This window comes from Equus asinus, chromosome 19, assembly GCF_041296235.1.
Source record: "Equus asinus isolate D_3611 breed Donkey chromosome 19, EquAss-T2T_v2, whole genome shotgun sequence".
In the NCBI taxonomy this organism is placed as follows: Eukaryota; Metazoa; Chordata; class Mammalia; order Perissodactyla; family Equidae; genus Equus; species Equus asinus.
Window position 1 is genome coordinate 8,469,533 of NC_091808.1, and position 14,600 is coordinate 8,484,132.

The 14,600-nt window shown below is 61.9% G+C and overlaps 2 protein-coding genes across 7 annotated transcripts; both read right to left on the reverse strand.

Moving 5' to 3' along the window:
* Positions 1-363: 363 nt before the first annotated feature.
* CHRND (cholinergic receptor nicotinic delta subunit) lies at positions 364-8,872 on the reverse strand. Of its 6 annotated transcripts, none has more exons than XR_011495505.1 (13): positions 8,756-8,872; positions 8,321-8,466; positions 7,841-7,882; positions 7,217-7,326; positions 6,909-7,064; positions 6,614-6,723; positions 5,608-5,808; positions 4,309-4,420; positions 4,106-4,220; positions 3,113-3,317; positions 2,907-3,025; positions 1,184-2,117; positions 369-664 (listed from the first exon to the last, which is right to left on the reverse strand). XR_011495505.1 is itself a non-coding variant. In XM_014862529.3 (12 exons), the coding sequence occupies exons 1-12, from the start codon at positions 8,805-8,807 to the stop codon at positions 1,935-1,937; spliced, it is 1,554 nt and encodes a 517-aa protein (XP_014718015.2). In that variant the 5' UTR covers positions 8,808-8,872; the 3' UTR covers positions 364-1,934. The 6 variants fall into 6 exon arrangements, 1 of the variants encoding a protein (XP_014718015.2); XR_011495507.1 differs by having other exon boundaries at positions 371-664; positions 4,106-4,136; positions 7,841-7,885; XR_006515991.2 differs by having other exon boundaries at positions 374-664; positions 7,841-7,885.
* A 456-nt stretch (positions 8,873-9,328) lies between these two features.
* PRSS56 (serine protease 56) lies at positions 9,329-14,378 on the reverse strand. The gene is made up of 12 exons (XM_070489145.1): positions 14,276-14,378; positions 13,503-13,643; positions 12,797-12,986; positions 12,339-12,438; positions 12,092-12,251; positions 11,728-11,870; positions 11,347-11,506; positions 10,993-11,169; positions 10,742-10,906; positions 10,600-10,662; positions 10,126-10,232; positions 9,329-9,794 (listed from the first exon to the last, which is right to left on the reverse strand). Exons 1-12 carry the CDS (start codon positions 14,376-14,378, stop codon positions 9,507-9,509), a joined length of 1,797 nt encoding a protein of 598 aa, XP_070345246.1. The 3' UTR covers positions 9,329-9,506.
* Between the last annotated feature and the right edge of the window lie 222 nt (positions 14,379-14,600).

Below are 14,600 nucleotides of genomic sequence, written 5' to 3' on the forward strand. Positions count from 1 at the left end.
TCTACTGAAAGACTAAAAATCTCACCTTCTATATACCTGAGCCCACGAGGCCACCGATTCCTTCTGAGGGAAATGGGTTGAGCTGTGAAGACCTTAAGTCTGTTTGTACCTCGGTAGGGGAATAATCGGGTCCTCTGCACCTGCTCTAGTCCTCTCTGTCATCAGGTGTGGATGCAGGAGACCCCGGCGAGGGCCCCACGGGCCATCCTCTGTGACTCAGGCCCACAAATGAGGAGTGAGTTAAACAACCACCCCTTAAATTTGCAGGACACACGTAAGCACTCTTACACCTACTAACAGATTTGATTTTCACAACACCCCATGAGCGGGATTTATTTTAAACACATTTTGCTGATGAGAAAACTGAAGTTATGAGATGAGGAGAGGCTCACCAAAGGTCACACTGCAAGTGTAAGAAACTACCCCAAAACTTTGTCTCTTGAAACAGCAAACATTTATTATCTCACACAATTTCTGAGCGCCAGGAACCCAGGAGCAGTGTAGCTGGGCAGTTCTGGCTCAGGGACTCTCATGGGGCCGTGATCTCATCTGAAGGCTCTGCTGGGGCTGGCGGATTCACTTCCAAGTTCACTCCCATGGCTGCCGGCAGGAGGCCTCTGTTCCTTGCCCTGGGGGCTCTCTGTGGGGCTGCTCATCATGCCAGCTGGCTTCCCCAAAGGGAGAGATCCAATTGAGAGTGACAATGAGGGAGCGAGAGCAAGAGAGGGAGAGGTTGCCGTGCAATGTCTTTTATAACCTAATCTCAGAAGTGACATACCATCACTTCCGCCTCATTCTGTCAGTCACACAGACCAATCCTGGCACAGTGTGGGAGGGCACCACACAAGGATGTGAATACCAGGAGTTGGGGATCACTGGGGCCATCCTGGAGGCGGGCTACCACACAGAACCTCATCTCCCAGCTCCAGCAGCCTCAGCCTCAGGCCCTTGGGATAGGATTGGTGGGGGCTCCCTTTGGGGCAGAGTTGCCAGATTTAGTAAATAAAAATGCAAGATGCCCAGTGAAATTTGAATTTCAGATGAACAATGAATAACCTTTTAGTCTAAGTATGTCCCAGATCTTGCCTGGCAGCCCTGCTTTGGGGAAGAGGGATACGTGCCCAAGAGGGGACACTCCTGGGGGGAGGACTGAGTTCTGGGGATCTAGGGTGGCGCATGTTACCTGAGGTTGATGGGCTGACCTCTGGTCTCTGGATGCTTCCACCCTGGTCCTCAGCTTCCTGGAGGGACCCAGACAGAGCAGCCAATGCAGAAAGGGCTGGGCAAGGCCATTCTGCTACCCCAGTGCTCCCACCTCTGCCAAAATCCTCCTTCCCTAAGGGGCCTGGAGAGGGAGGTGCCCCCAACCTCGGCTCCAGGTGGGGCCTCAGAAGCCCGAGGCTGAGGGGCTGGCCAGAGAAGGGTGGCTGGAGGAGCCGGGAAGTGAAGGCACAGGATGCCACCCGCTCTACCCTGACCTGGGCGAGGGGGAGGCAAGAAGAGGCCTCTGTCTTTCTGACCCCTCACAGAGGGCTCCCAAAAGGCAGGCCTGAGTGGCATCCTCCCTGGCCCCTGAGTCACCCCCTGACTCCCCCCAAATTGTCCTGCCTCACCCCACAGCCGATGTCCACTCTCCGACCTCTCTGGGGGCTCCTGTCTCTATTTGCAAAGGAACTGCTGTGAGGACTGCGGCCTCTCCCTCCCTCCCTTGGTCTCAGGAAAGCCTGGCTCATCTCCGCTGCAGCCTTGTAGGACCAACAGGCTCAAGTCTCAGGGCCAGGAGTTGGCCTCCCCAGGGAGCCTCTCCTCTCTTAGGCCTCTCCTCTCTGAGACATCCCTGTCCACACCACTCCCCCACAGCCCACAGGCCCATCCCTTTCAGCCCAAGGGCCCCTCTCAAAGCTGCCCTGGGAGCTGGGCCAGGTGGGCCCAGTCTAGATGAAGCGCTTGTCCTGTTCCTGGTAGGAGAAGGGGTCCCCAGGGAAAGGCTGGGGTGGAGGCTGGTTGTAGGCGCCCTGCAGGAAGATCCAGGCTGTGCCCACCACCATGATGGGCGTCACCATGAACAGGCAGAGTCGGTCCATGGTGCGGGCCACGCGGTTCCAGCTATCCTTCTCCTGGGGGTGGAGGGCAGAGACAGTGGGGTGAGGAGGGCCCTCAAACTGCAGACCCACCCCCAAGCCGGGGCCAGTGACAGAGGCACAGCCTCGTGTATCCATGGGGGCCTCCTCGGGCTTGCAGCCGATGGACATGCTGGCGTGTCCCCAGCGCAGGTCCAGAGCCCAAGCCCCCTCCAGCCACAGGCAGAGCTCGTCGTTCTGTCTGTCCTGGAGAGCAAGAACAGAGCCACAGCCTCCCGCCCCACTCCTGCAGGGCTCCGGGGGCTGGAGTGGAGTGGGCGCCAGGAGTCTCTGCCCCGGGGCTGAGGAAGGCTGAGCGGCCCCCAACCTCCCCTTCACCCCTCCTGGCCGCTGGGCTTGGCTGCTACCCCTCCGTGAACTGGAAAAAGGCACCCCTTTCTCAAGAGAGAATTTTAAAAAGTTGTATAATATTGAAGAACCACATAGGGCTGCCTTTTAAATGTCTGGCTGGGTCCAAATAATGTTCAGAGTTAAGCAGGGACAGAAAGTTATTGGCAGCTGGGAGGAAGAAGGGACCCTAAAGGATGCCCAGAGTGTGGCTTTGACAGGGCAGAGCTGTGAGCCTGTGTGCCTGGCCCAGTGTCCTGCTGTGGGGTTCTAGGCAGGAGCTGGTGCTCCCTGGGGGGCCTGAAATCTGCACCCACTATGAACTCCCTCATCCAAGTTGGTATGTGTCTCTGAGGGTAACTGTGCCCCTTAAGATAGGATACACTTGATCAGTGTACTACTTGAACACCTATACATGGCAATTCTGTCGATACTCACCTCATTGTAATTGTTCTGGTCCCTCATGTGGTTGACAATGAAGTTGGCCCCATCCACAGCTGGCTTCAGCTCACTGAAGAGCTCCTGCTGGGCCTGCTCAGAGCCTGCTGGGGGCCAGCCTGTGGACACCAAGCCAGAGGTGGGCATGAGGCCTGCCCCCTGCACCTCCCATGGATGGGCCAAGCCCCAGGCCACCAGGGACCCACGTGCGGTGGTGAGGCGCCGGGCCAGCCCATGCCGCTCTGACTGCTTCTCGAACATGAGGTCACTTCGGGACTTGAGTGAGAAGTACTCCTCAGCCTTGGAGATGTAGCCCAGGGAGCTGCTCCTCCGGACCAAGGCCCCTGGACTGGGCCCGTCCTCCGCCGGGTGGGACATGTGCAGGAGCTCAGGTAGGGTCTCCAGGAAGAGCTGCAGCAGGTCAGGGGGACACAGGAAGGCCATTTACAAACCTTCACACATCCAAACATCTGTGGCTCCACCCCCGGCTGCCGCAAAATGCTCCCCAGTCTGACCCTGTCATTATCCCCCGATCCCCTACTGATGGACACTTAGATTGCTTCCAACTCTCCCTATTACTCACAGCACAGAGCAGAACTCATTTCTTGAAAATGAATTATATATAAAAAACAAAAAAGTGAGAAAAATGTCCCAAATGCTGAGCTCTCTTTTTAAAATGCTTAAAACCCACAAAAGTTGTTAAACCACCCTCAGCTGTCCCAGAACGGCCAGGTGGCCCTGCAGTGGCCGAGAAGCAAGGACAGCCCCGTCCTGGGTCCCCTGGCCCCACAGTCCTCACCTTTTTAATTGAGGTATAACAAACAGGAGTATGAGCAAATCTTCAGCATATAGCTAGGTGAAGTTTTACAGAAGTGTTCAACCGTGTAAACACCTTCCAGATAAGATATCGAACATCATCCCCAAAGGGTTCCCTCACACCTCCCCTACATCAATTCTACCCTCACCCAGAGGCAACCACCTTCCTGACTTCTAGCACTAAAGGTCCATTTTGAACGTCGTAGAAAGAAAATCGCCAGTCTGTGCTCTTCTGGGTCTGGCTTCTTTCTGTAACATTACACCTGGGGGAGCCGTCCACGCGGGCGTGTGGAGCAGGGGTACTTATACGCACACCCCTGTGCGAGTTCACCGCAGAGGGATGTGGGGACAGTTTCCAGCCTTTGGCTGCCGAGAGCCCTCACCTTCTTGACCCCGTCTGACAGCACGTGGGTGCTGGGTGTGCGGAAGTGGATGTTGAGCACGATGACACACATCACCACCGCCATGGTCACCAGCACCATGCCAAAGAGCAGGAACCTGTGGGCACATGCTCAGCCTGGAGCCCCGGGGCGGGGCGGGGAGGGGCTGGGCGAGACGGGGCGTGGCATGGCAGGGTGTCACTCACTTGCCGATGAGGGGGATGGCCATGGATGTGGCCGGCAGCCTCTTGGAGATGAGCAGCAGGAAGACGGACTGAGCCAGGAGCACTGAGATGGCCATTGATGTCTTCTCGCCACCTGGGGGAGCCCGGACTTAGCTGCGACCTCTGGGCCCGGGCCCAGAGCATCCCACTGTGGCCCCTGCACCACTGTCCACAGTGCCATAGTGCCCTGATTAACATCATGGGCTATGGAGTCAGAGGGCCTGGGTTCAAATCCTGGCTCTGCCACTTACTGGCTTGGCTCGGTGACCTTGGGTAAGTAGCCTAACCTCTCTGTGCCTCAGTTCTCTCAACTGTTAAATGTTGCCAGGATGAAGTGAAAGAGTCTGGCTTAAACCTCATGGCTCGCCTGGCCCTGGGTATGAGCTCAGGGAACACCAGCTGTTGTCAGTTAGCCCATCCCCTGCCACTCAGCCCTCCTGAATCACAGCTCTGCACAGGAAGCTCCCAGGATGCCAGCAGGACAACGCTCCTTCTCTCAGCCCTTCACTCGGAGACTCCAGCCCAGCACCGCCCTGCTCTTTCCACCTGAGCTCCTGAGCTCGCTGTGCAGAGGCCGCTGGGTCACGGGTCCACCGCCCCACCCCACGCCCTTGCTCCATCTGCAGTGTGCCTCCCACCCCATCTCCAGATCAAGCACCGCCTCCTCCAGGAAACCTTCCCCCACCCCACCACCCCCAGGCCACACTCCTGGTCTGCCAGGGGCTGCGTCGCTTTGTCCCTGGGATGTGCTATGCCCGGCTCGTGGTAAATCTTCTGCAGCCACGGGAGCAGAGATGACATGTGTCCTTCCAGAACTAGGTGAGTGTTGACTGCGTGCCCCCAGGCCCTGGCTTCCTAGAGACCCTGTCATCTGCCCATCGCCTCAACAGCTGATGGCCTCCTGTGTGCCAGACCCACGGTCACACAGTGGTGACCATGACAGATCCCCTCTCTGCTCTGACAGAGGAACAGTCTAGTGGTTCTCCCTAGGGTCCTTGGGAAGCCCATCATGAGAGGCAGAAGTAAGGTCCCCGAGGGATGGAACCCCCAGGGGCCCTTCCAATTGGGGGATGTCGGACAGGGTCACAGAGCCCTCCCCTTGGCTGGCCACATGCTCATCATGCCTGGACCCTGAGCAAGGAGACTCAGGAGTGGTGACTCCCATTGGTTCCCGGGAGGAGGTAAGGGGCAGGGCTGGGGTGGCCAAGGCTCAGGTGCCCGTGGGGAGGAGGTGAGGCTGCCCCAGGTTGCCGGGGAGCTGGGGCGGATGCTGAGGCTCACAGTCGGCCGGCAGGTAGAAGACCAGGTTGATCATGAAGGAGATGAGCACGCAGGGCACCAGGATGTTGATGACATAGAAGAGGGGCTTGCGGCGGATGATGAGGTAGAAGGTGACGTCCTGGCGGTGGGGACTGTCCAGCGGGGCACTGGGGTCCACGTTGATCCTGGCCGGCCGGTGCACGATCTCCCACTCCCCATTCTCTGGGGGCAGCACATGGATGCCTTGGGGTCAGGCCAGGCAAGGGGGCCAAGGGGGCCCCGGGGTGGGCGAGGGCTGGGTAGATGAGCTGGACTGCAGGAGCAGCCAGGCCTGCCTGCAGGGCCCTAAGGAAGGCGCAGAGGAGGGCTCAGGGTCTGTCTGTGGGTGTCTTTCCCTGGGGGCTGGGACAGAAGTTTTGATCTGCAAGCGGGAAATTTTCCTCTGAGACTGATTTTTTTTTCTCCTTGGAAAACACAGAAGCTGAGGCCACATAAGGTTCAAATAAGGAGTCTTGGGGATGACAAGGCAGGGAGATAAGCCCCTTCCCAAACATCATGCAGCAGCCTGGGGACCAGTGGGATGTGGGTGTTCTCTGATGGGCAGGAGGAGCAGGGGGGGCCCATAAAAGATGTGAGCCTGGTCACAGACAGGGGATGGGGGCTCTCTGGGGTTAGAAAGACCAGTCGCCCCCCTCATCTGTGGGCTACATCCATCCCCAGGGACCCTTCTGGCCTGGGCAGGGGAGGAAGTGGGGCACTGGCGCCTGTCTGTGCCTTTGGCATACAATCCCCCAAGTTGGGTTTCTTTTCCTTTTGACACACTGGCTTTGTGTTGGTGAGAGCATGTGTGTGCGTTTGTGGGTTGGTGTGTGTCGGCCCGTCTGTGTCAGTCTGCACATCTCTGTCCCTGTGTGTCTGTGTCCCAGGTGTGTGTACGCACATGTGCCTCTCTGGGGGGTGTCGACGTGACTCTCCATGGGTGAGTGTCTGAGGGGCCTGCCCGCCCACCCACCGCTGCTCCCAGCACCTGTGAAGCCCTCGGGGTCGATGATGATCCACTCCACGGGGTAGGAGCGGCCCTCTTCCTCTTCCTGCTTCAGGCTCAGGGTGATCTCCTTGGCCGTGTACTTGAGTGAACTGGGGAGGGCAGTGGGCAGAGGGTGGGGGAGAAGCTAGTATGGGGGGTCACTGGGGGAGGGGCCGTACTGAGGGAAGGGGCCTCTAATCAGGAAAGAGCAGGGGCCTCTGCCTGAGGGTGCGTCATTCTCCTCCCCCAGGCCCTGGTGCCCTGGGATGACAGGTGACCAGAGAAGTGACTGCACCTGAACTTGAGGGAGCAGTTCTGCCAGTCGAAGGGGAAATAGGTGACAGAGATGGGGCAAGAGGAGCGGAAGATGGCGGGCGGCAGCCAGTACACGTAGCCAGAGGGGTAGATGAGCACGTTGCAGGAGTAGGAAATCTGGAAGGAGCCATCATTGCTGGGGGACGGAGACAAGAGCCACAGTGAGGGCCGGGGGAGGCAGTGGGGGGGGGGGGCATCAGAAACTTGGGGCTGGAAGGGGCGGCTCAAGATGCTTAAGGAAGGCGGGTGGAGTGATGGAGGGGAGGCCAGGGAGGGCTGCGGCTCAACTTGTTCTCCAGCACGATCTCTGGGAGCCACAGCATGTCAGGGGGCAGGCGCAGGATGCTGACATTCCCAAATTCTTCGGTATCCCACTGCAGTCGGCTATCTGTCCAGCCCTGGAAGCCCGAAAAGAATGTCAGCAGTGGGTTCTGCTGTTGTCCAGGCTCCCCCACTCCCCTCGCCCACTTCCCTGGGGGAAGACTACACAGGGTCTGAGAGCTGTGACAAAAGAGTTTGGGGCAGGTGGGTACAGAGTGGTGACTCTAGTCTGTCATGTACAGCTGTGTATGATGTGCACTGCACAACTAAGGAAGCACTATTTCCATAGTGGATGGAGAAAATTTATATCTGTATTATGAACTTCTAATAGGTAGCAGAGAATGTCTTCTAATAAAACCAGGATATTGTGATAATTTTCCCATAGATGAAGAATCCTAATCTACCAGAAGGCCCTATCTAGGTGGTGGGAAGGGCAGCTGTGCCTGGGGTTTCTCCGTAGGGAGGAGCCAGCCCCTCCTGGAGGACAGTGTCTGAGGCAGGCTGGGGATCCCCAAGCAGAAGTGAGCACAGGGGAGCCTGGGCCCTGCATCCTATCCCCCACCCCCACTCTGAGTAGGGTGTTCTTCTTACGTGCTCTATCCACACGTTAGTGGTGAGGGTCTCCTCGACTTCCTTCTGTAATCACACAGGAGGACTGTCCCCCAGGGTCCGCATCATCCCCATGCTCCCTCCCCACCCCTGCACACATTCACCGATGCCTCCTTCCGGCCGCCACCCAGGGGAAACCATGGCAGGCAGTGGCCCAACCAGACTCCTGCCCCAAGCACTCCCCGTCAGGAGAGGGCACACAGCCTCTGAAGCGTGTCATGGGTGTGACATGGGGGGCACCCCAGAGCTGAAGTTGGAGGGGAAGGGTGTCAGCCGGAGGCCTGTGGGCAGCGCGGGTCATCGGGAGCAGCCAGGGCCTGTTTCCTGGGGAGGGGAGCTGCCATGGGCCTGGCGGGGGCCTCAAGCTTCCTCCATGACCATCCTGGTCTGGGAGACAGCCAGGCCTCCGGGAAGCTGTCCCTGCCTTCCTGTCCCCCGCCCAGCCACAAAGGGGCCCCTCACCAGGGAGATGAGGTTGGAGAGAGTGAGGGCCAGCGAGACCTCCACGCCCCGCTCTTTGGGCGCCACGGGCCGCAGCTCCTTGTTGTAACCCTTCTCCTCAAACAGGTGCCGGATCAGCCGCTCTTCCTCGTTCAGGCCCCAGCTGCCTGGGGTGGGGGGGACAGGGACGGGGCACTGGGCGGGGGCCCAGGAAGGAAGCTGGCCTGCGGTCCTGCTGGGCCATGGAGCTGGGCTGAGCAGGGGGAGTCCCACCACTCCCCAGCAGTGGGGTCCTGGTGGCCGGACCCTCCAGGGAGAAATGGCAGAGCGGGAGTGGGGAGTTGGGCCTCTTGCTGGAGGAAGCACCCTGTGGGAGGGGGCAGGATGGGACCATGCAGTGGGGGACCCAGGTGGGCATCCTGAGGGACCCTCGGGGCGGGTGATGCCCACTCTTACCACACACGACCAGGGTGGCCAGCAGCCCCAGTGTTACCACAGGCCCCTCCATCCTGTCCCTCTGGCTGGCTCTGGTGTCTGCGCCTTCTGTCCCCAGGGCTGGGGAATGTGGGTGGGTGGCAGGAGGGGACAGGTGCAGGGGAGGAGGGCAAGGGAAGAGGCAGCCGGAAACGCAATCTGACACCTCTAGACTCTGTGGCAGGGTAGAGAACCAGGGCGGGCAATGAGGGCGTGGGGACAGGGACTGGCCAGCCGGGCAGGAGCCCAAGGACATGAGGCAAAGATCCCAGGCTGGTACTTACCGCAGCTAACGCTGGGGGCTGAATGGAAACACCGGACATGGGGGGACAGCGCTGGTCAGCCACGGATGGGGAGTGGGGACAGGCAGTCAGCTGCTGCCACTTCTTGGGAAGCAGTCATGTATGCTGAGATGGGGGGCTTAGCAGCTCCTCTCTAGGGTCTTTGTGACACTGCTTCTGGAGGCTAGGCCCTGCCTGGGCAGCCCCTCTCCAGAGATCTAATGCCCACCCACCCAGTTCCCATCCCAAGAAAGAGCCAGAATTGTCTCCTTGGGTCATAAATAATGTTTATTAGAGCAGCTGTGATTTTCTGATGGCAAATCTGGGAAGACACATGGGGCCTGGGACTCCTGCCCCACCCTCACCCACCAGCTAACGATGGCTGTGACAGTTTGTCATCGTACTCTCTGAACCCCTCCCAGCCCCTAGGAGCAGTAAGTCCTGACCAGGGCTCACGGCCTGGCTGGGGGAACCCGAGGGCTGAGTGGGTGGTGGCCAGTCCTCCCCAGCCCCCGCTCCTGCCTCGCACCTATCTGGGGTCCCTGGGGCTCTGCCTTCTCCAGGGCGGCCAAGCGGAAGGCCTGCAGGGCCTGCACCAGCAACCGGGGAAGACTGCGAGCCAGCGTGGCCTGCTCCAGGCCCACCAGGCCCCCAAAGACCACGTGCCGGCCCCCCAAGCCTGCCCGAACCCAGGCTCGGAAGAGCCCAGTCAGCGTCTTGGAGCCCAGATCTGCCAGGACCTGCGAGGGAGGAGAGAGCTCAGGAGCCCACAACTTCTCTCTAGGTCCCTCTCCTCCTGGTCCCAGAAACTCCCATTCAGACCCACCCCCCTCTTTTACGCCCCTTCACAACCCCACACACTTCCTGCTCACTGACACCCTCCACAAGGCCCTTCACTCCCCTCTTCCCCCCTCCCCAGCACCCCAGCTCACGCACAGCTGCCCTCCCTACCCCCTTCCCCTTGGACAACCACCGCCCCCCCCCCCCCGCCCCCCACCCCCCATCCCGCCCTGCTGGTCAGGTCAGCTTTCTGAGGCCACCGTGAAGGAGGCTGGGAAGCCGGGGACCTGCCTCATGGAAGTCCATGGCCAGGTGCTCTGGGGGGACCTGCAGGATCCAGGCATGGGTGCCCTGGAGGGTGGCCAGCTTCTGCCGAAGGGGCTCCAGCCCGGGGCAGCCTGCAGGAAGAGGGGCCCCGGGAATGAGCGAGAACTGACACCAGCATGGAGCTGGCGGTGGGGCTCCCACCATTACCTCAGGACCGCCTCCCAGGAGGCGGACTTCTCAGGCTGCTGATGCGGGCGCAGGCTCAGAGAGGTTAAGTGATAACACCAGCCCAGCATCTCTGTTGATACTGATGAGGGCCCAAAGCCATAAGTCCCCCCAAGAGTCCTCAGCCCTACTGCGGTGGAGGGGGAGAGCGGGTCTGCCCCATGCCCCACGGGGTAACCGCTTCGCAGTGCAGACCCAGGGGACAATTCCTTCCCCGCCGCGGCCGGCCCTTGGCCCACACCCCTGCCTATGGCCGGCAGGGGGCGTCATTACCGTTCGCTTCCCCGCGCTGCTCCGGCCTCCGCTTCGGGAACCGCGCGCCCGCAGCCCGCGATCCTGGGGAGACGCAGGGTTAGGGAAACGCCTCGGCCGTGCAAGGGTGGGGCCGGGGCTGGGCTGCGAGGGCGCGGGGTACCTGGGTGCAGCCGCTGCTCGCGGACGGGGTGCCTGGCAGACTCCCGGAGCGACGGAGCCGGGCGAGCCAGGGCCGCGGCCAGGCGCCGCATCCCCGGGCGCGGGCCGAGCAGCTCCTGGGCGCCCCGCAGCAGCTCGAGCAGGGTGTGGGCCAGCGAGCGCAGCTCTGCGGGCGGGACAAGGGTCCGAGCGGCGGTCAGACGTGGGCCAGGGTCCCTACCTCCCTGGCCCAGCCCTGGGAACGGGACTGACCGCATCTCCGCCTGCGCTGCAGGCACTGCTGGTGCGCCAGGCGCGCACAGGCGCCGGGCGGTCCGGGGCACAAGTGGGCGTAGAAGGCGCAGGGCGTGGCAGCGGCTGCCAGCGGCTCCTCGGGTGGGTCCCAGGCGAGAAGCTCCCTGCAGCTGGGCTCGCGGCTGGAGGGGGCCGCTGAGGGGGGCAGCAGAGGCCAGCTCAGCGCCCGCTTTGGGCCCCTCATCCCTTCGCTGGAGCGAGACAGGCTTTCCCGACGCAGAAGGGGCTGGGGCGGGCGAGGTGGAAAGGGGCACGTCTCAGGGCTGTTAGCGGGACACTCCGGGCGGGGGAATAGGAACAGGCGCTCACCGCTCATCTGCTCCTGAAGCCAGTCCTTGAACACGGCCACACGGGTGTAGACGCCGGGCTTCCCTGGCTCCCCGCATCCGTCCCCCCAGGAGGTGACTCCATACAGGACCTCCCTGGGGCGGGGGCCAGTCTCAGAACAGGTCAGGGGGCCTCCAGAGTCACCCTGCGGGGACCCGAGCCAAGAAAGAGGGCACTGCGTTGACCCGCCCCCATCATATGCCAGCAGCTCTGAGCTCTACCAGAGTTAGTTTTGTACCCATTTTAGCGATGAGGACACAGAAGCTCAAAGAAGTTGAGTGACAGTCTGACTGTAGAAGGAAAGGAGGCTGTCCCTCCCCTGGGGAGCAGCCCATCCATCGACCTTCGATCAATTGGGGCTCATACCTGGCACGAGTCGATGCCTCCGGCCAGGTAGCCCGCACACAGCATGCTGCTGGGGCGCAGCCCCGGCCCCAGGGCCCTTCTGCAGGTGTCGGCGCTGAGCAGGGGCACGCGGGCCTCCCTCACCGCCTCAGCCTCAGGCCCGTCTACAGGGAAACGACGGAGGGAGCTCAGGCCTGCCGGGCAGGGGCCCCCACTTGGCGAGGTCCCCCTCTCACTCTATTCCTGGATTTCTCCCCCTTTGCAAGATGGAGCAGCACTTAGCGAAGACAGCTGGGCCTAGGTCAGATTCCTGACACTCCGCCCTTCCCAAACTCCATCACCCCAGCACGCGTGCGGCCCACTCAGACCCGGCCCGGCCCGGTACCTTCGAAGAGGGCCCCCCAGCCCGCGATAGCGCAGGCAGTGCCGGTAGGGGGCTCCCGGGGCCTCTGGGGCAGGCACACCGGGCGCGCCGCCCCTGCCCGGCTCACCGGGGTCCACAGCTGCACCAGGGCCAGGTCGTTGTGGAAGGTCCGCGGGTCAAACTGGGGAGGGGGCAGTGGCGCAGGGTCAACGGGGTGTGGCGTGGGATGCTCTTCCTAGCTCTGAGGGCTTGGGGACTGCCCTCTCACCTTGGGGTGGGGCAAGATGCGGTTCACGGGGACCTCCTCCGCTTGCTCACCCCGGGAACCCTCGGCCAGTGTCACCGTCCACAAAAGCTCGTTCGGGGCACTGCGGGACGAATGGCTAGTGATACGCAGGACAAGGATGCGGCGAGGTCCCCCGGCGATCCCGCCCTCCGCCCACGGGCATCACCCAGCGAGCCCGCCGCCGGAGTGTTTCTCGGCCTGGGGGCAGGGAGCGCGGGCCGGGGAGAAGCGGCGGCACGAATGCGCACGGCCAGGCACCCCCCAAGATCCGCGCGGTGGCTCGGCCGCGTGGGTGCCCTCAGGCGGCGAGCTGGGGAGGGGGCCGCCGCCAGGGGGCAGCAAAGACCGGCCCTCGCGCGAATCGCCGGCCCGACGACCCCGGAAGAGTTGGATCCTGCGTTGGGGACCCGGGCTGGGCAGGGGCCTGGGGCCGGACGTACCCCGCGAAGCAGTGCGCCGCCGTGAGCACCCAGGACGCCGCCACCAGGACGCCGCCGCACAGAGGCTGCCCGCCGAGTAGCAGCCTCACCAGCCAGGGCCAGGCCCCGGGCGGCGCCGCGCTGCCCCCCACGATGCGGCCATGGGCCCGCGTCACGTTGACAGTACCCGGGGGCCTCTCGCCACACGGCCCTGGAAAGGCGGAAGCGGCGTCACGAGGGACAAGTCCTGGCCGTCCCCACCATCGAGGCTTCTCCAGGGTCCACCCTGCTCTCAGCCCTGCCCCCTGGGGCCTATCCAGCCTCACCTGGCTCAGGTGGATCCTGGAGGAGGGGGCCTTGAGGACTGGGGCGCCCAGGTCCTGCTGAGAAACAGACCTTTGAGCCTCGCTGCCACCCTCCCACCCTTCCTCCACCCCAGGCTGGGCCTGAGCTCTCTCTCTGCCCTGAGGCTCCCCTTCTGTTCCCTCTCCCCCTAGCAGCCACACACCGCTCACTGTTCACCAAGGGAGCCCAGACTGTTCCTGCCCTCCGCCTTTGCACATGCTGTGCCCCAAGCCTGGCATGCCCTTTCCACTTAGAGAGACCTTCATAAGCGTAGTTTTGGTTGCAGCACCACCCAGTTTCTGTCCCCAAGAGGGAGTCAAGTCTGAAGGGAGGGGATGGGGTGCACGGGAGACCCCGCCAAGGGTGGTCAGTGCAAGCTCACCAGGGCATGGGGCGGTGGTGTTGCCACATCCCCGGCACTCGTGCAGTCTGTGCTGGAGCTCCATCGCCACTCGATTTACAGCCCACAGGGCGCTCCTCTGGGCGGCCTGCAACACTTTTGTCCCCTGGGCTGACAGAGCTGCTGGGATATGGGGCACAAGTCCTGAGTGGCTGGGGAGGAGCCTCAGGTTCATCCTTCTTGCCCCAGCCCCAAGCCCTGCCTTGGAAGACCCACAGGGAAAGACTGGGCTCCAGGCGCACTGGGGCGGAATGGGGAGGAGGGACAGCCCCAGGGTCCAGCGCTCAGAGCAGGCGGTCCAGATTTTCAGCCCAAGATATCTCCGTTATTCAACTGAGCTGGGCTGGAATCTTTGGAAAGGACCTTTCCTTAAAAACTTTGAAGGAAAAACAGCACCCCAAAGGTACGGACATCACAGAACTCAGGCTTATTGACACAAAATAATTGTGGTCGAGTTGCCCACCTTTGGGCCTGGATAGCCAAGGGGATGCTGCCCTGGGCCCCTTCCTCCCCGCTAAACGCGAACCTTCCCGAAAGCACATCCTTTAGCAGTGCTTGCTGGCTACCGTTCCCTTCCACCTTTGTCCTCCCCCTTCCTCTCCCACCTGGGTCTCAGCTCCTGGCCCCTTCTCCCGGCAGGGTGGGCAGAAGGGGCCAAGGGTCCTTGGGAGGTGGGTGGCCAGCTCATGTTCCCCTGCCCACTTCCGCTATGCTCCTCCCCCCTCGGCCGCTCCCTCAGACCAGCCTGGGCTCACCTTGCAGGGTGCTGGGGGGCAGGCGCATGTACAGTGGGTGCCCGTGGGCCGACCGTGGGTCTGAGAGGGGCAGCAGCAGCAGCAGCAGCACAGCCAGCAGCATGGCGACCAGGAGCTGGGCAAGCGACCCTGTCCTTGGTGTCCACCTTCCGGGGGCTTATCCTTCGGTGCCTGCCTCACGCTGCCCTTCTGCCCCTGGGCACTGAACTCTTGGCCCCCAAATCATCTGAGTCTATGCTCTTCCATCAAAATTACCCGCTTCCCTTGGTCAGTCCCTCACCTGGCCCTTAACTCCCGGGAGCCCACAAGAGAATGGGGCTTGGGG

What these genes read in the sequence shown, in the direction of transcription:
- CHRND (XM_014862529.3), bottom strand. Translation starts at nt 8,807, where the DNA reads ATGGAGGGGCCTGTGGTAACACTGGGGCTGCTGGCCACCCTGGTCGTG. An exon ending in CTTCTACCTGCCGGCCGACT is followed by an intron (nt 4,421 to 5,607) that starts GTGAGCCTCAGC and finishes GGGCTCCCCCAG; the next exon opens with GTGGCGAGAAGACATCAATG. An exon ending in GCCATCCCCCTCATCGGCAA is followed by an intron (nt 4,221 to 4,308) that starts GTGAGTGACACC and finishes ATGTGCCCACAG; the next exon opens with GTTCCTGCTCTTTGGCATGG.
- PRSS56 (XM_070489145.1), bottom strand. Translation starts at nt 14,378, where the DNA reads ATGCTGCTGGCTGTGCTGCTGCTGCTGCTGCTGCCCCTCTCAGACCCA. An exon ending in GCAGCGCAGGCGGAGATGCG is followed by an intron (nt 10,907 to 10,992) that starts GTCAGTCCCGTT and finishes TCCCGCCCGCAG; the next exon opens with AGCTGCGCTCGCTGGCCCAC. An exon ending in CGAGCAGCGGCTGCACCCAG is followed by an intron (nt 10,663 to 10,741) that starts GTACCCCGCGCC and finishes GCGTCTCCCCAG; the next exon opens with GATCGCGGGCTGCGGGCGCG.